The 25,448-nt window shown below is 46.9% G+C and overlaps 1 protein-coding gene across 4 annotated transcripts in view; it reads left to right on the plus strand.

The window, feature by feature from the left end:
- Pde10a (phosphodiesterase 10A) overlaps nt 1-25,448 on the plus strand; it is a 228,422-nt gene that overhangs the window by 179,747 nt on the left and 23,227 nt on the right. For all 4 annotated transcript variants that reach the window (XM_032894693.1, XM_032894694.1, XM_032894692.1 and 1 more), the window contains exons 6-13: nt 6,127-6,267; nt 7,882-8,037; nt 9,306-9,356; nt 9,871-9,929; nt 11,743-11,794; nt 14,310-14,452; nt 16,485-16,577; nt 19,205-19,391. In XM_032894693.1, coding sequence (XP_032750584.1) covers nt 6,127-6,267; nt 7,882-8,037; nt 9,306-9,356; nt 9,871-9,929; nt 11,743-11,794; nt 14,310-14,452; nt 16,485-16,577; nt 19,205-19,391 — 882 coding nt within the window. The remainder of the gene's footprint in view (nt 1-6,126; nt 6,268-7,881; nt 8,038-9,305; nt 9,357-9,870; nt 9,930-11,742; nt 11,795-14,309; nt 14,453-16,484; nt 16,578-19,204; nt 19,392-25,448) is intronic.

A 25,448-nucleotide genomic window follows, 5' to 3' on the forward strand; every position in this document is an offset into this window, starting at 1 on the left:
AAATGGGCGAAGCTGTGGTAAAGTCTATACAGTTGATATTCTACGCATTACAATTTGTGAGAGGCAGACGTCTGCCCACCCCCATGCAGCAGAAGACAGTTGAGGACCCCTCTGCAGACCCATAAGCTCTTACAGCTGTCTGGTCTTTGTCAGCATCCTCAGCAAATGGTGGTGGTCAGACCGGGTAGCTGCTCGAGTAAGAGTGGAGCAGGATCCTCATCTCTCGCCCTGCACAAAAACCCAGCTCCAAGTGGAGCACTGACCTCCTCAGAGGGCGGCGTACCCCGACTCTGCAGAAGGGAAGGTGGGAGTAGGCTTCTTAAGCTCACCACAGGCTTGCTCTGTAGCCCGGGCTGGTGGAGCTGGATCTGACTGACTTCATTTTCCTCCTGCTCAGCCCCCTACATGCTGGAATTAGAGGCATGCATCACCACGCCAGGACAGTCTTTCTAAAACGTCAGAACCCAAATTACCTGTTTGTTTCATTTACAGAATTATAAGAAAGCTTCTGAAACAGACGACTACAGAGGCTTCAGTGGATCAGGCAATGCCAAGGGTTAAGTGAGGTGGGACACAAATCACAAAACTCTGCTCTTAAAAAGCACGTTCATAAAGGGGCCAGCAGAGATGACCTAATCCCCAAAATGGACAATAACGAGAAGCGTCGGGCTCGAGTGTAATTCGGTTCTGCTAGCCAAGGTTAGGGTCAGTGCGCTTTAAGTGGAAGTCAGGCAGACGAGAGAAAACAACTGAAAACGAGATAAAGCATGCTGTGTGGCTTGGAATCATTGTGTACTGGGTAACCACACTAAGCCACTGGGGCAGCAGAGCAGGCTGTTACAAAGAGGAACAACCTCAAACCACCTGCTGGATCCGACAAACCAAGAGGCCAAACAGGAGAAGAGCAGAGGGCAGGGGCCATAGGTGGGCAACACTGGTCACTCCAGGAGAAAGTGATGCGCCAGGGAAAGGACTTTTATTTGGAAGAAGCAGTCCACAGCGATGGGGAAACTGGGGTAAAGTTTATACAGCTGGTATTCCACACATTGAAAATTTTGAGAGGGGCAATTGCCATCTGCCCCTCTCCCCCCTCCCAACAGAAAGACACTGGCATTTTCAGTTGACAACAGGAGCAGCTTAATCTGGTGAGTGACATCATAGAGCAGAACTTGCTAACTACCAGAGAACTGTGCTGGATTGTGGAGCCTGCGATCATTCTCCTCTTCAGAGAAAACACACTTAAAAGCCCCAGGCTGGCTTCCTCAGCTCTGGTTTCCAAAGAGTAGCCCAGCCCCTCCCGATGATGATGATGATGATGATGATGATGATGATGATGATGATCCTTCTCCTCCTTTTCCTTCTCCTTCTCCTTCTCCTCCTCTTCTTCCTCCCCCTCTTCCTCCTCCTCTTCCTCCTCATTATTATTAGTAGTACCATTACTAATTAGCTTGTACTCTAAAACAACGAAGAATATAGTTCAAAGAACGTTCTTACCTGGGTACAAAGTGGGGAGAAATGGAAAAGCAGGGAAACTCAGTGTTTATGTTTGTACACAGCGCTGCAACCTGAAAGTGTTGCATTTTTTATATTTAGCACTGGCAGTTTACTATTGTTGTGATGTTCTTCATTCAACTGTAGAATGAATTCTAAGCAGAATTGAAAAGTGCCTTTCTTTGCCTTCCCTGTTACAAATTTCTGGAACTTGGCACCTTCTGTCCCACCGCCTCCATATGAATTTGCTTCCTAGCACTGCCATCTAGTGGCACAAAAGAGTAACACAAAACCTGAGTCTTTTTAATCCTTCGTTGTTCCCACAACCCCCACACACCCAATTAAAAGCTGTTTTAAAACTGAGCTGCCTGACAGCAAAAACAAAAACAAAACAACATTAAAAGGAAGTGTCGTGAATGACACGATCTTTGAAGTGTGTGTCAGAGAAAATGTCCGCGAGGTGCATTTACCACTGAAGCAGAGAGTGGTTTATATTAGCAGGTTGAGTTCCCTTCTCCATTTAAATAATGTTATGTTTTTATAAATTGAATTAATTTATAATTGTTGTAATAATTATATAGTCTATCCCCTTGCACATTACTATTTTTCTTCACATATATATCATATACCATATACTATATAATATAAAGTATAATATATATATAATTATATATATATATAATTTTCATGGTTTCATCCCTTCCTCAAATTCAGCTTATCGGTACAAATCTAGTCTAGTTTAAATTATATATATGTATATATCTATATCTGTATCTATCTAATCTATGCTTCTGTCACACAAATATTGCCAGTTGGGGATATCACTTTAATTGAAGAGCTCCCTGGCATATCCCAGTGCAGGTGGCAGTGAGTCAAGTCGCCCTGGAGAGAAGGAGGAGGAGGAGGAGGAGGAGGGTGAGATCTAGGGTGATGGGCCTTTCGGTGTGTTTAGATTTCTAACTTCTGAAGCCAATAAATGTTGTTTAGATTTATATAAAATTAGTGTAGGAATTAATCTTATGGAGGCCCATACTCGATGTTATAGGAAATTAGATATAAATGTGTGTAAGTGTATAAAATATTGTCTGGTGGTATTCATCTATGAAAAAAATGAAGACAGTGATTCCCTATCTTAATAGTGCAAGTAGTAACCCAGTCACATCCTCAGCTCAAAAATTAAATCGATCTTGGGAAAAAAAAACCTTCCATTTCCTCTGTTAATTTCTTTAGTACTCATTCCCACCCATTGTTTATTAATACTAGGTAAAGCAGACTCATCACGAAGAAAAGCTTAGAATGTTTCACGAAAGGAATTACTATTTTTAAACGCCAAGAACTAAGGCAAGATTTGCTTTGCTGGGTCACGATTAGACGGCCATTTTCAGGCCTTGCCCCTGGTCCATTTCTATAGTGTATACAACTCAATGGAGCTTCCCCAATGGTGGTCGAGCATCAGGCCCAGCCCCGATCGTGGAAGTCCTTTGTTGACCTTTTCTGTTCCCTCTTCATTAGATTTTAAAAAGTCGTGAAGATTGTGCTGTCCCCAAACAGGTCATTCCGTCTATGGTCGAATGTAATCAGCAAAGAAAGGGAACTTCTGCACAGGTGACACGCACTGGGTTAAAAAGAAGGGCTTTTGCTGCCAAGCCTGTGGAGCTAAGCTCCACGTCCAAATCCCATATGGAGGAGGAAGGAAAGAACTCTTTCCCATGCATTTTCTGGTGCCCTCCATATAAAACCATGGCACATGGACACATGCAGGCTAAATTAATAAACGCAAGAAGAGTTAAGAAGAGGAGAAGCCAGGGGGCTGCTCACACAGAGAAGTCAGCACAGAAACGGCCTTGGGGGCCTCTGCCCAGAGCTGCCCTCGACTCTCTCACATGACAGCGTTTCCAAGATTTTAATAGTGGTTTACTTTATCAGGAACACTTCTGCCTCACGAGCACGTGAAGTCACAAACTTGTTAGAAAATCCAGTATAATCTCCATCATAAAGAATCACCCTTTCATAATTATCCACAAGGAGTTTCCAAATTCTGGCAAACAGTGGGACATTCTGTAGGCTTCTTAGCAAGCGTCCTCTGTGGGATGGCTTTCCGAGGACCCTGCTCGCTGGACACTCTTACATCTCGAGGTAGTCTTTCCGTCACCCTCTGCAGGCGACTGCCCGGAAGCACGGGAATGTGTAAGAGCTGTGAGTTCAGGACTTTGACAGCTAAGTATGTCGTTAAGTCTCAGGATCCATATGTGGTATACTGCAGAGTGAGCCACTGTAGCCTAAAACAAACGTAGAAAATGCAACACTTCATTTGGAAGCTTGCTAGCCTACAATGATCTTTCTGTTATCGTTCACAGCATGTTCTTTATCTAATCACCTAGCTAAACCGAAGTCCCTTGCTTGGTGTCCTGTCTCTCATGGGGGAAAGGGTGCCCGAACCAGTCTCATGACTGACTCCCCACAATGTGAAAAGTCAGTCTATTCTATTGGGTTTTTTTTTAACCTGCTGAATACACTGTGGTCCTTTTTTTTTTTTTTTTTTTTCTTGTAACCACCTCTTCCTCCTCTTCTCCCATCATCCTTTACTCCTCTGTCTAAAGAGAGTGTGAGAACTGACTCTGATAACTTCTAGAGCTGATGGTAGCCTTCCTTCTTCAACGCCAGTTCACCAGTATGTCTCGGTGGATAGTAGATTTATACTAAGTTTAAACACAGTAGCATCTCAGGGGTGAGCCACCTCCCTGTGAATTCCTGGCCAGGGAGGAACCTGAGCCTCCCCCTCCCAAAATAATGAAGCCCCTTGCTACTGCTATTGGCTTCCCGGCAGCACTGAGAGGTAAGACACCATGAGACCAAGAGTAAATCAAGTTGGAACCCAGCTGGAAGCTTGCTCTCTGCTGGATGGGCCAGAATGTGCAGCTCAGGCTGCTGGAGGGGTCAGGTTAGCAGCAACCTTACCCACCTTCTGGGTCTTAGGCATCAGTGAGGAGCTGCAGCTGCTGCGGGTGATGATGATGGTGATGGTGGTGATGATGATGATGATGAAGGTGGTGGTGGTGATGATGGTGATGGTGATGATGGTGGTGGTGGTGGTCATGATGATGATGGTGGTGATGGTGATGACATTGTTTTGGTAGACGGATGTGAGGTGCCCAGAAAGTAGCCTTGTGCAAATGATGCTTCGACTCTTAGTTCAGAGTTTTCATCCTTGATCAGAGAAGCTGCTTCTGCAGGGAGCAGGGACTCGGAGCTGGTTAAAGGGCTGACCATGCCAGAACTGAGAAGACTCTGGACTACGTGCAGTTGACGCGTGCTAATAGTTTTAAAGGTGGCACCCATTTCTAGCCTCTTGAAAAATAAGAGCAGCCATCATCCACCACCTCACCTGCTTTTATCTCTAAGTGTGCCCTGACGTAAGATATCGGGTGTCACCCTTTAACAGAACGAGTTGGATTTCTCTTCCACGTGCACTGCGTTCAAGTCCCGAGTGGAGCTTCTGGCTTCATTTTAAAGCTGCCAGAGTTAGGGCGAAGCTCAACTCTGCTCCTCCCCTCCCTCTCTCCATCCCTCCCTCCCTTCCATCTTCCCTCTGTCCCTTCCCTGCCTCCCTTGCTTCCCCCCTCCCCAGTCCCTTCCAGTTGTTCCAGCCTACAGGATTCTTTGTCCTGTGAGTAGAAGGTATTCTCAAAGAGAATCCTCTGATGGCGGGAAGATTGGAAAGCACATAGAGGCAGATAAGCCAGTAATGTTTAGCTTCCTCAGTGGGCACAGGGCTAACAGTGAAGTGGTTGGTTACCTGGGTCAGCCGACATGGCTGCTTTATCTTTAAGGTGGAAGTAAGGTGGGGCCTACTGAGTACTTGCGGGTTGGTGGATAATCATGCTACAACTTTGTTAATTAAAGAACAATTTTGATAAAGTCGAAAATAATTTGACATATGAGGAGATTTTTGTCAAAATGATGGCTCCTAATACCTTTGAGAATGGATAAAAAAAAAACACAAAACAAAACCAAAACAACAAAACAAAACCAAAAACTTGCTTAACCCAGAGCCACTTTAGGACAGCAACTCACAAAGACTAGCCATGACTTTGCAGTGAGGACAGAGCGTTCTTAATTCATGGCACCCCCAAAATGTGCAGTTGTAGCTCAAGCAACGTGATTGACGGGGTCTTAAAGCAGTGCTCTGCGAACCCTGGAAAGCCAGTGACGTCACCAGCCCTGGGCTCAGCATTGATCGGTTGGTGTGGCAGAGTCTGGAGCCCAGTAGTATGACGCCATCTTTCTTTTTCCATGTCCTGCCTCATTCCGAAGAGGAGGCTAACTTGAGTGAGTGTGTGTGTGTGTGTGTGTGTGTGTGTGTGTGTGTGTGTGTGTACATATGCATATGCCCTTATACTTGTGAGTTCTGATCTCAAACCTGCCTTCTGTGTGAAGCAGGAATAGGAGACTTTCCATGTTAGGCTCCAGGCTGCCCCCCTGTGCAGACCCTTGCATTGCCCCGTGTCTTGTCTCGTGATTGGCTCCCAGACTTCACAGGACCTAGCTAGGTAATGATTCTCTAGTGATCTAGTCTTGCTGATGTCGCGCGAGACAGAGGAGACCGTCTAAAATGTTCTCTTCTCTTCTTCCTAGAGTCTGTGTGTGTTCACACCACCCGGAATGAAGGAAGGTCAACCGCGTCTCATCCCCGCAGGGCCCATCACCCAGGGCACCACCATCTCTGCCTATGTGGCCAAGTCTAGGAAGACCCTGCTGGTAGAGGACATCCTTGGGGTAAGGCGCGTTGACCCCGGAGGTCTGAGGACTTAATTAGAGAGATGATATATTGTTTTGATCTTATCATTTGAGTTGTTTCGTGGTTAGTTATAAAAGCATTAAGTGAAGATTCGCTTAGAGTTTAACTTTCTTATTCAGGAAATTACACTGGTGGTGCTCACTGTGAAACAGAGCCCTTATTCCAACACACAGTTAAACAGAAAATGATAAAAGGTGTTTATATCCATGTAAAGTAGACGGTAATTCACGTTGGCACTGCTGCAGGACTGACTGCCTCATCTGAATGGTTCCCGGCAGTGGCCAGTTCTCAGGTGTCTCAGGATGGCCATTCTGCCGAGGTGGGCTGTAGGTTTCTGGGTAATGTAAGACAGAAGTCTGCTGGCCATGAGTTAGGTGTGGCAGGGCCTGATGAGAAGAGGAGTGGAGAGTTAAAAAACCCCTGTCGACATAGAACCCACTGCCTTCCCCTCAGCAGGCCTGAGGCCAGCCTGAGTCTCCTCAGTGCCAGAGGGTGCCAGAAAAGACATGGCTGCCAAGAGGGATGGCAGACAGATCCTTAGCACAGTCTCTCAAGTGTGTTCAGGCAGATGTCTGACGATTGTCACTGCAGGGGGCATAGGCTTCACGGGGGACAAATACAGGCAATGACACACATGGGGGAGTTTGGTGAAACTGCTGAACTGGACGGAGACTTGAAATGTGGTTTCTTATTCTTTCTGCCTCTTTTTTTTTCTTTTGACAATGATTTACTTTTGACAATGATCAAAGTTACTATTTCTTTATTGGAGCAAAAGAAAAAGAAAGAAAGAAAGAAAGAGAGAGAGAGAGAGAGAGAGAGAGAGAGAGAGAGAGAGAGAGAGAGAGAAAGAAAGAAGGAAAGGAAAAGAAAGAAAGAAAGGGAAGAAGGAAAGAAGGAAGGAAAGGAAGGAAAGAGAGAGAGAGAGAGAAGAGAGAGAGAGAAGAGAGAGAGAGAGAGAGAGAGAGAGAGAGAGAGAGAGAACAGTGAGGAGAGAGAAGGAAGCAAGAGTAGGCGCCCTATGAATTCTCCTTTGAAAATGTTCAGTTCTGAACACAGGCTTTCAAAAGCTAAAAGCCACAGGAACATTTTCATCTTGCCCTTCATTCAGGGAGGGTCTGACGTGTCCCGTCAGCCTCCTGTCATAGATGGTAGAAACCGAGGGCACAGAACTGCCATCTTGATATTAATCCTTCCCACTTCTCTGCGCTGGCTTGCCGAGAATTTAGCGGAGAGCCAGAATTATCCAAGCTGAACTCAGCCTCACTGAGGTGATGAGTAACTGATAGCGGCTGCCATGATTGCATGGCCCGGGCCCTTGAGGTTACCAGGACTCAGTCAGTGTGACTTTAAAAACAGAAGAGAAGGCGTGTTTGCGGACACCATGTGGTGTCTGCCTGTGCTCTCTCTGCCGTGCTCACCTGGGAAAGCCTGGGATGGTTCCGGCAGAGAAGGAGGGGGCGAGTGCCACACTTGCTGAGAACCATTCTTACTGTGGTCACATCACACTGACATCCACTGTCCCTCTCTTACAACCTGTGCATGCAAAAGCTAAGAGGCACTGAAGTCCCAGGCTTTCCTTGTTTGATTTCCAGGATGAGCGATTTCCCAGAGGCACTGGCCTGGAGTCAGGAACCCGAATCCAGTCTGTCCTTTGCTTGCCTATTGTCACTGCCATTGGAGACTTGATTGGCATCCTTGAACTGTACAGGCACTGGGGCAAAGAGGCCTTCTGCCTCAGCCATCAGGAGGTGAGGCTCCGACCCTGCTCCCTGCCCCTTCTGTCCTCTTCCCTTCTCTGGTGGCCCCTGCCAGTGTTAAGTGACTGCATGAATGGATCCTGAAGTCACTATTTGCCTGACTGTGTTTGGCTGTTCTTAAAAACCTGTTCTCTTGAGCAGCTGTTTCTAGAGAAGACCGGCTAAATCAGAAAGACGCTGTTTGTGGCTTTTTGTTTCTTCCCTGTATAAAAATATCTTAACAACAACAACAACAACAAAAGTGCTTTGGCAGATATCCAGCCAAGCAGGATGGCGTCCTGGTTGTCTCGTGTCTTCCCTAAATGTATTTTCTTCCTAAGTTACATGAACACTCAAAGTTCTGCTCTCTCTTTATGGGCTGCATTGGAGCTGACTCATTGACATTAAAGTCACGCGCCACTAGCACTCGGTACCTCTCCTGTGCTGGATGGACCAGGTCCTTAGGGGTCTGGCTCCTCCCCCTCCTTGAATGATCTACTCCTAGTTTCCCCATGGTGCCCCTCACTTCTCCCACACCCAGCCCCTTGGGAAGAAGTCTTGCCTCCCAGTACTGGGGAGAGCAGGCCCTGTCACCTCACACCTAGTGCCCCGAGTACCTCCTGCCAGGGAAACTGTGAGGTCCTTCCTTCTGTCCTGCTGTGTGCTCCCACTGACCTTTCAATTGCACAGGACACTTCCTTCCCGACCTTTGTGTACAGCAAAGACATGCAAAAGTGGCAACCAGTGACAGAAGGGGAACATGGGCTGGGAGGATGGCTCAGTGGGCAGTATGAGAGTGGGATCCCTGGAACTCCTTTAAAAAGCCAAGTGTGGCAATATAAGTGTCTGTCGTCATTAGTTCTAGGGAGCAGGGACAGGTGACATCCCTGAGACTCTATCCCTAGCCTAACGAGTACACTCCAGGTTGGTGGGATCTTGCCTCACAGGAGGTAGACATTCCTGAGATGGTTCTCCATCCTTCACACGTGTGCATATGTGTGCATACACACACGCACATGACACGCATGGAAATAAAAGTAAAAACACCACTGGAATATAAGCTCAACTCCTTGAACGCATGGGGAATGCACATAGTATTTTTCCCCGTTAGGGATTCCCACACCAGCCTGAAGATGTTTTCAGTTGGATTTTTTGCTAAGCTAAAAGAAAAAAATCATCTACTATTAAAAGAGATGACGCACACTGGCCAGACGGCTTGCTGTGCAAACCTGCCGATCGAAAATCAGGTTGTTTGATATATGCGCATGTGTGTTTTGTAGGTTGCAACCGCCAATCTCGCTTGGGCTTCCGTAGCAATACACCAGGTGCAGGTGAGTCTGGAGCATTCTTACGAGGACATCCCAAGGCAGTGGGGGCTGGGCATGAGGCTAGCAAGTGACCTCAAGCTTTGGTCTTGGATGCTGTGCTATATCTGAACCATTTCATCTATTTGTTCCCTTACATTCACTTGTAAACCACCTTAAGTCTTGTCACGAGTTATATAGGCGGGGTGTTTCTTTATGACAAGAAGAAAAGCACACTTGCAGGGTGGGGTGATGAGTAGAAGATTCTCCTTGGCCCACGACATCCATGCCAGATGGCAAGGTTTAGAAGTACAAGTAGATGTGTATGTAACTCATTCAGGGAGGACAGCATATCTGTCCCAGATCACAGAGCTGTGCAGCGCTCCAGCAAGATAATAAACACAAGGTTCCCTCAAATGCTGTTTAGCGCGTTGCGCTTTCCCAGCGGTAAGGCTGACAGCCCCCGTGTGAACAGTGCTCTGGGTTCTGTTCCCAGCCGGCAGAGATCTTGAGTGACTAACAACCGTTGCATATGTGGCAGGTGTGCAGAGGTCTCGCCAAGCAGACCGAACTGAATGACTTCCTGCTCGATGTATCAAAGTAAGTGTTTGCTTCTCCTGGGTTTGGTGATAAGGGGCGTAAAGCTCGGGTCCCGACGGTAACACGTCTCCATCCGCCGCACGGGGCGAGCATCCCGGGAAGAGTCATTAGTCACATGTGGATTATAGAATTGCATCTTTATCCACGATCAGCTTGTATGTTAAAGATGACAGACGCCTGCATGGTGCTCTCAATGTGACATTCATTTTGTGAGTAGACCCTCTTAGAACACGCTGCCTCTGATCTCTCTACCTTTTCCCAGGATGCGTGCTCTGTCTTTTTTTTTTTAACAATGTCTCTTCACACGGTATCATTAAAAATGCCTGTGTAAAGTGCCTCAGGGGTGATTTCGAGAAAACAGACCATTTCCTGGAAGCTTGATCTAGGTCATCTCCCCTGGGTAGGTAGTGGAAGCCATCACAGATATTTATTAAATTCCAGCTTGTGTTGCTAAAGTTGGGGACCAACTGTTCTTACAACCCACCTTATTAATAACCAAAACCTTAAAGCCCTAGATATGGCCACCCAGGCTGTGCCCTCCTACTAGTTACCTAAAGCTGAGGGTTAGAGGGGTGGTGACAAGGATGAGGGGATGGGGAAGGGGACGACATAGGACATAACCACTCCTCCCTGACCTCCAGCAGTACTGTTGCCAGCCCTGGCTGCTCTCGTCCCTGCCGTGGTACTTCCTAACTCCTCACCAGCACACGCTGGAGCCCTGCAGAAGACTCAGACTGGAGTTGCTGGTTCATTCTGCAGCTGTCCTTTGGAATCTGAAACTAGAGGCCTGTGGCCAAGCAGTTTTAATGGTCACTCAGTCAATTCTACTTTCAAACAGTTAAACCTTGTCAAATGTGATGGGGACAGTGCTGAAGCTATTTCCCAGCCCAGAGCAAAGGGGAGTTGGTCTTTCCTCTGGCAGACACATCTGCCTATTTTGGAAGAGTCTCAAAGCCACCGAAATACCTGTGTGACACTCTGTGACCTCCCGCCTTCTGCTCCAGTAGGAGCTCGGTCTTCTGTTCAGGACTGAGCTCACAGTTCAGGGGAGCACCGAGGCTCGCTGCCCTCAAGCTCAGGAGATGGTACTGTGGTATCACTGTACGCCAGGCTAATTTCAGAGCAGGGCTGAAACTCAGAGCCAGCAGAACCCATACTGGGTGCTCTTTGATATGTCCCGTGAAGGCCAGCTTGAGTCTTTGGGATTCAAGACATCACAGCAGCCATCTTGGCACTGCCACAGCACAGCCCTGCTACTGAGCATGCGTTGTACTTTGATTCAGTAAAGTAATTGCAGGTCACTGGTCTTGACCACTTGCAGTATGGCGTTTCATCTCTGGTCAACTCTTCTGATTTCACAGCACAGTTTAACTTCTACCTTCTCCAATTGTTTTTTTTTTTTTTTTTTTCCAGAGATCATGCCTATTCTAGCCAGATCAGTGAATTTAATAAATTTAAAGTTATTTTTTCTCTTGAGACCGTTCATGAGAACATTAGGTTTGGTTGACCCGAATCGAGTCCCACTTAACTCTCATTACAGCCTTTCCCCCCACCTCTCAACGGAGCCATAATATAGTTACTGGATGACCCCACTGGACTTAGTCTGTACTAAGGCAATGATAACGATTCACTGATTTTTTTTTTAAATGTTTATTGCTTCTGAAAGAAGGCAAAAAAAAAAAAAGCCCTCAAATTACATGTATACACATTTATTTAAAATTGGAGCCCATAAAATGTGTTCAGAGTTTAGCATGCACTGTGATAGCGGTGAGTTTACTCATGGGGTTCATCCGTTGTATTTTTTTTTTTTCAGGACATACTTTGATAACATAGTCGCCATAGACTCTCTACTTGAACACATCATGGTAGGTCTTTTTGGTTTTGACGGTGATTTTCTTAAAACCCTTATTCCTTGGTCTTCATCCACCGTGTAACATTTGTGTGCGTTAGGAGAAGACACTCTGTTAATTTATATGAACTATGGTGCGCTGAGATTTCCCCTGACCCTTTCTTCACCTCTGCTGTAGTCTGGGGAGAGCATCAGAGCAGACTTGTTTAAACAGCTGTACTTGGGAAAAGCTTGGTTTCTGCTCCCTGGTCTCCAAGGCACTTCCTGTCTCTGTCACATTAGGCAGCCCCACTTGATGCTGACTCTAGAGTTCAGTCTACTTGAGTTTCGTGTCAGTATCCCTCTCCTGGAGGCAGGTCCCCCGAGAGATTCTCTGTGGTAACTCCACTGGCCACACCAGCTGCACCTCATCTTGAGATCCCTATCTCAGCTCCTCTTCTAGCACATGGCCCCTCAGGTTCAACCTCTTCTGGACATCCCAGAGTTCTCAGCTATGCTCCATCACTCAGTTGTCTCTGAGTTTCTCTAGCCCCTGTCTGCCCACCTGGCCCCCACCCCATGCTGTCCCCTTGCATGCTCCCCCTGTTGGTCCTGTGATTGGATGGCATACCCCACTGTTTCGGTTTGGTGGCTAACTCTTTATTTCTATGTCGGGTTCTTTCCTGGAATCTGCTTCCTTACCGAGTTTTCCTCCCATGACTCTGTCCTACATATCACTCACCTTTCACCCACTCGTGAGCTTCTTGTCCCACCCCCGAGTCACCTCCCTTTGATCGGTTGGTTATTTGAGCCCCACATCTGACCACTTATGGCTTTTGGAAGTAAACCCTAAAATACCTTCCAAGCATCTCGACTACCCTTTTCGTTACCTTCCCTCTGCACACTGGGGAAATGGAAGCTTGTGGAGACGCAGTGGCTTGTTTTATCAGTTTTCGTTTGCTTTTTGCTTTTTCTTTTTGGCCTCCCCCTCCTCTCCCAACCCCACACCAAGTAAGGCCTCCAGGCCTTACTTTCCTGGTGTTTCCTGCCTGTTTTATCTTACCTGGGCCTCCCCAACGCATTGACTTCACTGCTGTTTAGGGTGAGGCTGACCGCCCTGATGGAGTGCTGTGTGATGGTGCACAGTGTAAGGCTCATCTCAGCACCTACATCCCTGACGCGCTCCAGCTTAGGAGGCCTCAGGATGCCGCTGGCAGAGGTGTGGTTGGTGGCATGGCGGGGTGATATTTGTGGAGTTACAAAATAGGAAGAGAACGGACCGAGGAAAGGAGAAGGGGGACTGAATACAAACGGGGAGGGAAAGTGTGCAGCCGTGAAGATTGGACGTAAGAGGAATGTTTGAATGGATACAAGAGGAAGGATCCTTACAAAAGGCTACCGGGAGACAACTACACGACAACAGTGTAAAGTGTAAAGAAAGATGAATAAGAACGAGGGCTGCTGGGATGGCTCGGTAGTTCAGGTCACATGCTGCTCTCACATGTCTGGTGGCCCACAGCGATCCGTGACTTCAGCTCAAAGGGGTCCAGCACTCTCACGGCCTCAGTGGTCACCCTCATGTATCCTTGCAAACTAACACTCAGGGACCCTTAAAAGAGAAATAACTTGAAATCAATTAGCCCCGTATCCCTTCTTAGGTGGTTTAAACACAGTGACGCATTCATCAGGCTTGGTTGTTTTGGAAGCCGCCCTGTAGGTGGAGAGTGGACTGCTTGTGTGAATAATTGGGACAAGTGAAACACACCAGCCAGCCCGGCCTCCCTCAGGAGAGCAGTGTCAATTTAGGACTCAGCCCGTGTGTGCTTGGCAGTGCAACTGAATGACACCCCCAGCTCTCGGGACCAAGCTCTGTGTGGCTTCTTAACGTGGAGGGGCCTGCCTGCCAGTGTCCTGGGACTCCAGGACAGGGACTCCGGGACAGGCCCTTTGTCCTGCTGGAGTCTAAGGTAGAAAAAGCTAAGAGGCAAGAAGAGGCCTGGCACTTCCCTGCCCTTGAGCTTGGAAATCCATCTCTTTCAGTGTCTCATGTATTTAGTCAGTGGCTCACTGGGTAGCCCTGGCTGGCCCAGAAACCAGGGATCCATCTGCTTCTGCCTTCAGAATGTGGAGATTAAAGGTGTGGAGAATCTCATATCCCTTACAGTCACTGTTTACAGACATCCAGCAGGCTGAGTGGGTGTTGGCCACAGCTGACTGGCTAAACCAAGGCACCAGGAGCCTCCTGATAGGTTCTTGGCAGGAGCTCAGAGAGGGAGGCCACTCAGCAGCCCACAGGAAGTGCTTGGATAATTTCGACATCAGCGGGAACATGGGTGCTTACGAACCGTCCTTGTTGGCATGTGCTGGGATTGGCAGGCAGACAGACTTACACGCAACTTCTACCGTACTTCCTAATCTATGTGTACCTCTATTCCCAGTCCCGGTTTCCTCCCCAGTACTGAGTAGCTGAAGTCAAAACGTGTACGTGCTAAGGCTCACCCTAATGGTCTTCAGTTCCCCACTGGCTGACTCTAGTTTCTCATCTGCCTCAGATATATGCAAAAAATCTAGTGAACGCCGACCGCTGCGCGCTCTTCCAGGTGGACCACAAGAACAAGGAGCTGTACTCGGACCTGTTTGACATTGGGGAGGAAAAGGAGGGGAAGCCCGTCTTCAAGAAGACCAAGGAGATCAGGTACAGCTAGAGCGACCTTCCTGGCTCCGATGCAGACGTGCAGGTCTCCTGCCGCACCTCTCTGTGCCGATTCACAGGTGCGCTGACAACACTTGTCATACTGTGGTATCACCCCCCACCAGGACCCGCCTCCTGAAGGTAGTGCTTCTGGGAATGACATGGCAGTGCCAGCGAAACCGCGCCTAGGAAGCGTTAGCGTCACTCCTGGAAACGCCGTCTTCCGGAGGCGGTCCTTTTGGAAATCATGTTGGAAAAACTTACTAGTGCTCCCAGGTAGGTAAAGGTCGCCCCAGTGGCAGCCAGCAGGCTCCTGTGTCTAGGAGCAGGGCGAATTTAACCGACTCAGCCCCTGCGCCTTCCCAACCCATGAGGACTAAAAGGCCCAGTGTTGAGGAAATTGATGACTTGAACACCCTCAGGGCTTAGCCGTGGGGTGAACCAACTACCCTTGGCAGTGCTTAGAAAGGAAAGCCCTCTTTGTTCTTGGAGTGGCAGCTGCTGTCATTTAAATGGGCAAATGAATGGCCCTTGTTGGTGAAGTCCTCGCGCCTCAGTCTTGACACAACCGGGAACCTGCAAGGAGCACTAACAGGTGGAGGAGTTGAGAGTCATGTGCACAAGTCAAGTCCCTTTCAACGCTGGCCAATTCTTGCCTCCTGTCCATTCGAACCTTCCAGTCATCATCGTAAAACCCTCTAAGGAGACATTGCAACACTAATTAATGCCTTTTCATTTGGCCACTTTGTTGTGCTAGGGAACCGATACCACTGGACAAAGCGAGCAGCCACAGGCTATCACCACTCAGCCCTGGCATTTCCAGCCGTTTCTAGGTTGACAGATCCCGGGTTACATAGTCATATAATGCCAGTGCGGGGGCACTGTGGGAGCAAGTGTGTGTGTGTATGTGTGTAAGGGTGTCATATTTTACTCACTTATTGGCTTGGTTATATTCCGGATTTGCCAGCTGGTTATAGTCACCTAGTTTAAACTGGTTTCTCTTGCTTAAGTTTGAGCTCACAGGGCTGGTACTGGTCTGACTGTGGAGACATTAGCTCATTTTTACAAGCCCTGGAACTGAAGTGGAGGGAACCAGGCTGTGTGGCCCCGTGAGCACTAGTTGAGGCTGGCCTCCGGCACTTTGGTTTGTGTCCACTGTAGAAAAGGAGCCATCAAGAGCTTAAGGGAAGTCCCCATTCCAAGCTTTCAGAGCAAGTTAGACAAAGTACGGGTCATGAATAGACTCTGGCATAGCTCATGGTGTCTCATTTGTGCTCCTTAAAGCATGAGAAGACCAGAAGGCTGGCAACTTTGCACTTCATGCAGGGTTGGTCCTTTGGGGGATGTTTTCATTCTACTTTGGGTCAGTGCCCTTTTGCGTTTCTGAAAAATCTTAGCCTGAGTTGTCAATATGTTCCTTAATCGACTATATTTCGAAATAAACACACCTATGATTATAATATGGTAACATGAAAAATATCAGTGTGATGCTTTACTGCAAAAGTGTTACCAAGTACAATCGGTCTGTAGTCTGATTGTTTTTTTTTTTTTTAAATGAGCACATTAGAGGTATGAAAACACCTTTGAACCGTTTCTGTACAGTGCACGGGTTACGGACAACAGGTCTACAGAGCTGGGCCTGGGCTATCCGATTCAAGGGAGTGAACCCAGCACCTTGTGGGAAATCCATTAAAGAAGTGTGCACACTGTAATTGATGAGAGGATTTGATGTCTAGGGAGGTTGTTGTTGGTCAGTGCTAGATGTCAACAGCAAAGTTTTGTTTCAGTTGAGGCTGCACATTCTCAAGATATTATGCGTTACACTGTAAGACAACATTCTGAGTGATCACTGAAGAATAATCTTCCTCTTTGCTTTCACATATTTTATAAAATTATTTAGGATAGATACATGTAAAATTAATGTGTGTATTTAAAATAGAGGCTCAATTCAATATCTGATGCTAATGAAACACTTCAGAGTCCTTTTATAATGGACCATCTACTCACCATGACCCTTCCTTTTTTGTTTCTGCAGATTTTCCATTGAGAAAGGGATTGCTGGTCAAGTGGCAAGAACAGGAGAAGTCCTGAACATTCCTGATGCCTACGCAGACCCTCGCTTTAACAGGTGAGCAGAGAGTTCAGCCCCTGTCCTTCCTCCTTTGAGGTTCCACTGGGTTTAAACCTCTCTGAAGGAGTCTTGGTTCATGCTGTCTGTCCCCATCTGTAATCAGTGGTTGGCATCCTCAGACACTTGAAGAATAATGTTCTGCAGCTACTCATGGTGTCTTAGTCACACACATTCATACATGCATATCTGTCTTAGTCAGGGTTTCTATTCCTGCACAAACATCATGACCAAGAAGCAAGTTGGGGAGGAAAGGGTCTATTCAGCTTACTTCCATGTTGCTATTTATCACCAAAGGAAGTCAGGACTGGAACTCAAGCAGGTCAGGAAGCAGGAGCTGATGCAGAGGCCATGGAGGGATGTTTCTTACTGGCTTGCTTCCCCTGGCTTGCTCAGCTTGCTTTCTTATAGAACCCAGGACCACCAGCCCAGGGATGGTACTACCCACAATGGGCTGGGTCCTCCCCCCTTGATCACTAATTGAGAAATTGCCTTACAGATGGATCTCATGAAGGCATTTCTACAACTGAGGCTTCTTTTTCTGTGATAACTCCAGCACGTGTCAAGTTGACACACAAAACTAGCCAATACACATGGGTTGCTTATTCTTGGGTCAGCCTTCCTTGCTGGGGCTTCACAGGGTGTCAAGCGTCAACTGACAGCTGTGGGCTTCTGAGGCTGTGATGTCATGATTTTACTGCACTGAGTTCTGTGTCAGCATGTCCTACAGCTGCCACACAGGGATAAAGAATTGGGTTTTAGATTGTCACGTCGGGTATTGTACTAAGGCCCTGTCATTTACACACTATAGATTGAACTGGGGTCAGGTTATTTGATTTCTCTGCACCTTAGTTTCACCCTCTTTTAAACGGTATGAGAATGCCTATTTGTAATTGTTTCTTGGGACTACAGATAATTTTACTAAGAGCTGTGGAAGCTTTGCTGCACACAAAGTAGGAACTGAGCGATCTGCACAGCTAGGATATTGCTAGAGTGCAGCATTAAGATGGGGCATTAAGAATTTCTCATGTGAGACTCTGGAGAACTTGAAATCAAAGACCAAGTTTTATTCAGTTCTTTGAAATTAGAACTCACAGGGTGGATGGTGATTCTGCTAGTATAATATTTCAGATATGCAGTAACAGTGTTTAGATGATACATATGACTTACTTTAAAAACAGTATAATCTTCTGGAAGCATTTCCTATAATTAATGATAGGGTGTCAGATAATGTAAGACTCATATAAAAGCATAGCTATATTAATATTTTACCAACAAGTTGAGAATACTAATAACCTTATGTTTTCCACCAGACAAGCTTGCTTGCTTTTAGATTGCTTAAATATTGAAATTAATTGTCATCATTTAAAATCCTTATGTAAAATTTGTGAGTCAGACTATTGGGAAAAAAAAAACAAAAAAAAGCAGTCAACACATTGAGCGGGATACTAATGGGGAAAGCATGTGATGTCACTGTCTTAATATCTAGGCTGTATGAGACAGCCTCATAAAGGATAGAGCATGTAGAGTGCTTCACCACTCTACATGCACTTATGGCCACTCAACAACACATGGAGAGTAAACAGGTCACCTAGTGTGCACCAGGAAGCAGCTGGGCTCTTAAGATTGGCATCGGGGTAGAAAGGAAAAAGATGGTGGAGCGACTGGGGCCCTTGTGCTTCACTGGTAGGCGTAGACGATGAGGCAACCTCTTGGGAAAACAGGTACAGTTTTGATCATGAGCGATTGATCCACCAGATTGCCCTCTGCCTACAACATACACTCCAAGGGAAATAAAATCATTTGTCCAAACAAAGACTCGGCTGCAATTCCCCCCAACAGCCTTACTTGACACAATCAGTAACTAGCTGTTAACCAATGATGCTGACCATGAAGTGGAGAGTGAATGAATGAAATGTGCAAACTTTGGTGGAGACTACGGCCCAGCAGCAAGGGCTGGATGGTTCATGAACAGCATGCGTAGGCAAGAGAAGCCAGGCCCTGAGGACTGAAGCACAGCCCTCATGTTGTGTCTGTGCCTGATTCTGGGGAACTCGGTCTTGTTTTCAGAAACCATCTCCTCAGGTCAGGGGTCAGCAAACCCCTCTGCTCTGAAGGACACCATGGTGAGGAGTTTTGAGTCATGAGCCCAGCCCTCTGCTCTCGTAGAGCATCCACAGATGAGGTCAGCCGAGTGCTGCATGGTTGATAACTATGGTCATGATGTCTGCTCTAGATTTTAATGTGAACATCCTCATTAAAATGCTTTAGCAAGTTACCAGTCTCATAACTCTGACCAAGTTCAAAAGACAATACCGTCTACCAACCCCCCTGATCTTCCCCTAGATCACCCATCTTGCCCAGGAACCTCCAGTAGAGACTGTCCTAGCAAACCGTTGTAAACACCATCGATCAAGTCTGAATATTTGGGAAGTGTTTCAATAAAACGCTTTCATTTTTACACCATCTGAAATGCCCAGCACCACCACTTCTGCCGTGGTAACGCACTCACACAAGCTACAGAGCAACTTCGGGATTGTTGGAGCTGTTATCTGTCGTCCCCCACTCCACCCCCCCCCCGCTGCCCTTCCCCTCGGGTAACCTTGCTGTCCCTTCCACTTCCACAGGGAGGTGGACCTGTACACAGGCTACACCACGAGGAACATCCTGTGTATGCCCATAGTGAGCCGCGGCAGCGTGATCGGCGTGGTGCAGATGGTTAACAAGATCAGCGGCAGCGCCTTCTCCAAGACGGACGAGAACAACTTCAAGATGTTTGCTGTCTTCTGTGCTCTGGCCTTGCACTGCGCTAACGTAAGCGTGCCTCTGCACTCAAGCGACTTTGAGCTCAAGCTAGTTTTATTCTTCTTTTCCTTTCTATCTCCTCTGTGAACTACTCGCAGGGCATCCTTGCCTGTGCCTGCGTTAGGAAGTGTCTCACAGTGCCTGTGAAGAAAGCTGACCTCCGAGAGAGTTTGAGTGTAGTTCAGGGTGCGAGTTTGTTCCAAAAGAATTGTTCACGTACTGGCGTAATGGAAGCACTGGGCCTGCATCTTGTGTCTTCTGGAAAAAGGGTCCTGTTGTCTGTCATAGGCTGTATTTTAGGGATTCTCTGCAGGGCACAAACAGCAGCTCATTGTCTCCCCAGTGGCCAGGAAAGCTCTGCCTGTGAGGAAAATGCATGTGTGTGAACATCATGAACAAAACCCTCTAGGCCTCTTGGGTCACTTTGTCCCATGCCCGAGGGATTGAAACAAGGCTCAGTTTATCTCTGAAATTTAGCACCTATTTTCTCTTTTTAAAAGTGTTCTTTATCTATTTTATGTATAGGAGTACACTTCAGACACACCAGAAGAGGGCGTCAGATCGCATCACAGATGGCTGTGAGCCACCATGTGGTTGCTAGGATTTGAACTCAGGACCTCTGGAAGAACAGTCAGTGCTCTTAACCACTGAGCCATTTTCTATGTTGCTATATTTTAAATAGGTTGAACATGCAGGGATTCATAAACTAATAAACCTGTAGTGGTATTTTGGTTCTACAACTAAGGATATTTTTAGAACTCTGAGCAAGGCACCACACTGTACACTGGTAGGAGTTACCAGGGTGCCACTTTTCTCACTTAGATTTTTTTTTCAATAGGAATGAGTCTTTGGAACTTCTGACATCACCCATCCATGCCAGTCTCCCAAAGCAGCAGGTCCTGTGTACCTCCACAGCCCCGTACAGAGTTTTCATCCTCTGCTCCCGGGGCAAGGCCACCTTGCCTTCAAAGGGCGTGAGGGAAATACACCAGAGTGGATGCAAGTTCTCTGTGAAATTCATGTCGATTTTATCGCTGAAGTGTTTCTCTTCACTCAAAGCTTATATAAAATAATCATGTCGCTTTTGGAGTTTCCCTCAACTCTCAAAGTGCAAGTGAAAGTCTGAAACCACATCTCTTCCCTCCCCTTTGGCCTGCCTAGGCTTGGACCATGGTGAGGACTTTGCTGGCTTTGTGAAAAGTCCTGGTCCACAGTAGAAAGAAGAGCACTGGGGGTCCCCTTTAAGCATCCTCATAGACCAAATGGAGAGGCATAGAAGATGGCAACAGAGCCCCTCCTCTGGGCTCCCCACAGCCAGGCTCTGTGCAGCTGTAGAAGGGAGGACCCCCATCCTGAGTGTGGGCATCCCCTCTCGAGCTCTCCTGGTACCCTGTAGGCAGGTCAGCCTTGCTGCCCTGAGTGCACTTCAGTAGGAAAGGCACCTTGCTGCATGACCACCCCAAGCAGGTGACTGGACAAGGTCAGCTCCCTCCCTCCCTTGAAAGCTTCACTTGTTGAAGAATGTTCATGTTTACTAAGATGATAGATATGAAAAGGCTTTCTACAAATAAAATGGCCTCCACTCCTTGGCTGTCACTAAATCATGACACATGCGATCCTGGGAACTCAGGATAGTTTTGTCCTTGAACAAAGAGCCTCAAACTCTGTGGTCCTGTTGGTTTACGGTGCCTAGACCCGAGAAGAGGCAGGCCACAAGGACCAGAATGACCCTCAGAATGCCCTGACCCTCTTTAAGTTACCTTTGGACATATCGGATGGCATCCTGCTCATAGAATTAAAGGGCGTGTCTGGCCGGCAGCAGCTACCTCTTATTTATCAAGTTAACTGATGACTAAAAGTACTTTTAATGGAAAATGGCCATTTAGAAATGCCAGAAGTCTTTAGCCTATGCCTCTGAGCCTGATATTCCTGAGCAGGCGAGCCTTGATGACAGATTCCCTGGGGATTGGCATTAGGATGTAGGTGATAATGTCTGGGTTCTCAGTCTTTAGCAGATGCAGTCTGCTCCCATTGCTCTGGACTCCCATCAGCTCTGATACAGTATTTTATCGCTGCAGCCTGCTTTATGAAATCCAAATTTATTGTTTAACAGACAGCCAAATGGTCTGCACAGGCTAAACTGCCTTTCATCAAGATGGAGGCTTGGTTCCAGGATTTCCTGGAAAAAAAAAAAAAATGAAGACGAAGATCGCCGAGGGACCATTGAAACCCATTCGAAGACAAACTACACACTCCCAGGAGAGAAATCACCAATTCCCACTTTATTTATGCTTTGGCTGAGTAAAGAGTTTGGAGAAAACTCTTACACTTTCCTCCACTCAGTTTGCGCGGGAGAGGAACTCATTCTGGTGCTGCATACAGAGTGTGCTGGGGCCTGTCTTCAAGAAGGAAATTTCAGATCTCCAGGCTGGGGCCACAGAAGGGAAATATCCCACTGGTTGACTTTGTGTGTGGCCATGCCTGTGGAGTGGATTGGCCCAGAGCTATCGGAAGGAACACTGGGTTCTGTGGTTCGGAGTGCAGCGTCTTTGATCTCTCTGGGTTGTCTTGCCCACTTCTCGTATTTCTCACTCATTTCCCCATTCATTTGCTGACTCCAGTTTATCCTGGATACTTGCCCGTGGGAGTTCTACACCCAGGACTGCTTAATCCCTCTGGCAAGTGCTCCAGGCTCTTGCTGTGTGAAACCCACTTGAATGTGAGTGAGTAGCAAAGGCTTCAGACTCCTACTGTGGAGTCTCGGTCTCCACACCCTGACTGCCTGACGGCAGACAGTTCAGCTCGGCACAGCTCAGATCCTTTCCTACCTCAGTTGACCACTTAGGGATTAGCCACCTCTGCTGGTGTGGGGGTTCCTCTGGCCCGCGGTAGCACAAATTCTTTTTTTTTTTTTTTGGAGTTGGGGACCGAACCCTAGGCCTTGCGCTTGCTAGGCAAGCGCTCTACCGCTGAGCTAAATCCCCAACCCCCACAAATTCTTATTCTGTACAGCATGCGTTTGGTCTTCGGATTTGTGTAAGAGGATCCACTTGGTGTTAATAATGACATCAGTTGATGCCATTGAAAAACAACACATTAAAAGTACGGGTCTTAAAAAAGGTTTTTATTTGAAATGCAAATTAAATGAGTGGTAGAGAGAATGCTTAACTTAAACTAGTAAAATGCGGTTTAAGTCTCTGATGTCCCGAAAGTAAACCTAACTAACTGTAACTTGAGGGACCAATGCCCAGCAGTGGTGTGTTTCCTGATTTCTGCTGTGTATTTCCCACTACTGGCAATTTCCGGCTCCTTACAGGAGTGTTAGGTACAGAGAGACACAGTTGATGTAATGCATGTAGCATGGCAATACAGGGCACCGTCATTACTCAGGTCAGACACTTCGTGATCCTCTCCAGAGGACAGCAGCAGCCAGGGGGAGCAACATGCTGAGCTGATGGTCATCTGGGACCAATGCAAAATGTTAAATGACCATCACCAGCCAGTGGTACCAGCTGTTTACGGCCCCCTATGATTGGTCACTATGTCCTCAGTTCACAGATGGGGACCTGGCTAAAGAGAATTAAGGAACCCACCTACATGCCTGCAGTTGATTACTGACAAAGAGATCCAACTCAGGGAGGTGACGAGAGTCCACAGTCATGAGAATTGTTCCACCCTTAAGTGGCTGTCTACTGTGAACATTAAGACAAGGTGCCTTCTAATCGCCCCATCTGTGAGGGCCACAGGACTGTCAGGGGGATTTGGTACATAGATTGGTACTTCAGAACAAGCCTAGCTAAGTATTTTATCTGCCAAGAAGCTGGGTTCCATTTTATAAAGTATAAAAGATGTATTTCTACTTTGCAGTAGAAGGAGGCCACCCTTGCGTCCCCAGGTTGTCTTCACAGTGAGATTCTGAGGACCTGTACCTTTTCTGTGTCCAAGTACCAAAGACCGATTGGTCGTCTGGGCAGACTTCAGTGTCAGACCAACAGCAGTCACTTCTCCTAAAAGTCCCTCCTGCTAACACAGAGTCCAGGATTAACTCCCAGTTACTGTATGTGGATAACTGATAAAGAGCTTAGGACATAAAATTTCCTTTTTCCTTAGTCCACAGTGGGGTCCTAGACTGTATTGTTTTTCTAATGTCCACATCGAAGGTTATTTACCAAATGAGAAATGTCAAACACATCCAAAACAGATTTATTTTTTGTATGAAATTAAGCTAATCTATGTAGTAATTAATTTTAGCATAAGCACGACATCAAATGGTGAAAAATACACAAATAGATGCTTAAACAGAATGATATGCTTTAATATATTTGCATTATAGTTTTATAAATGAAAAAGATGACAAAAACCTTCAACCAGATTGTTGGCTACTCTCCTGTCAAAGACATGGACAGAAATAGGAGTTTGGGGATTGGGTGATGTCACGTGCAAGGGTTGGATGATGGCCATGTGTAAAGGACCAATATTATCTGTAACTACTTTGTTGTGACCTTGAAACGGAGAGCAGCTACCCTTACTTCCACCACCATCATAGAATTAGGCTGGGCTACAGGGCAGCCCTGAATATTGAGAATTCCAGGGGCAGGTGGCCTTCATGCCAGTGCCTGTGGGGTAGTCTCCAGGGCAGAAAGCCAGGAGGAGGGTACAGAGGTTTGGGAGGATGTAAGGGAAGTTTCTACTTGAGTTTTCAGGTGAACAATGTTGACGGAACATCACACTGTGCTCTTCGTGTATAGAGGACCTCTAAAGGCTCACATGTCACACAGTCCTGTCCTGTCCAGGGTGACAAATATCCTGTGACAGGCGGCCTTCTGCATCTAGGAAGAGGCAGCAGCTGTGTTCAGCATCCAGTGTTTGCAAGCTCCTCCTCAGACCGTTAGTGAGGCAGCTTTCTCGTGCGTCCCCATTCCCCGCTGCCTGTGGGTTTGCGGTCTGTGGACAGCACCTGGATCATTTGTTGACTTCTCACAGTATTTACACACTTCCCTCCACAGAAAGACACGTTTCAAATCTGCTGCCCTCTCTCCTGACAAGTGAGTCAATATTTTGACATGTAGAAGATAACATTTGAAGGAACGAGCAGCATCTCAGAATTTTCCGGCACTACTAACGATGAATGAGAAAACAGTCGTTCCAAAGAAAGTCGCACCCATGGCAGATCACTTTGAAATAGACACCTGATGGGCCCACCTTTGTGTGCCGTTGCCCTTCTCTCTCTTGAGGTCTTTTGTTCTGTATGCTTGGTTTTGACTGTAATGCAGCGTGACTGTCTGTTTACTGTCCTGTGAGCATCACATACCTGGACAGACAGACAATCCTATTGTCTGGATTCGAGAGTCTTTCCTTGATCATTTTACTGAAAATATTTTCTGTGCCTTTGGCATGGAATTCTTCTTCACCTATGTCTATGATCCGTAGGCTTGATCGTCCTATAGTGTCCCAAGTGTCTTCCCATGTCTGTTTTGTGTTCTGCTTACCATTTTCCGTGACTGAATGATGGAACCCCTGCCCTTGTCTCCAGGACTCTCAGTCTGTGCTGCACACAAGCTGTGCTGTCAGCAAGGCTTCCACTAAGCGTCTGATTTGCCTAATTCGATGTTTCCCCTCCAGCCTCACCTCACTCCTGTATTTCTGCGGCATTTCTCTCTACCTTTCTATTCTAATTCTGCATCCTGATTGACTTATTTATTTCACTCAGCAGTTTGTTCTCGATCTCCCAGAATTCGTTTGGGGACTACATCCCTCTTTAGTTGTATCTAAACAATTATGTTCTCATCGATTCTCTAAATATACAATCGCTCTTCTGGATTCCTTGTAACTTATTCTAAGTGGCTTTCATTCAGGGGCAATACGACAGGGTTCGTAGCATGGGAGGCAAACAGACATATTGCCTTGATTTTTCCTCTTACGTTCTGCATTGTGAATTGTGTGTCTAGAGTTGCCCAGTTACATCTTTGGCACGAACTGCTGGCCCATCTGAATGGACATTTGGGTCTAAGCTTGGTCCTGCCATCTATTAGCTGGTTTAGGATCTATTAGATTAGAGCTAGTTGG

This window comes from Rattus rattus, chromosome 2 (genome assembly GCF_011064425.1).
Source record: "Rattus rattus isolate New Zealand chromosome 2, Rrattus_CSIRO_v1, whole genome shotgun sequence".
NCBI classification, from domain to species: domain Eukaryota; kingdom Metazoa; phylum Chordata; class Mammalia; order Rodentia; family Muridae; genus Rattus; species Rattus rattus.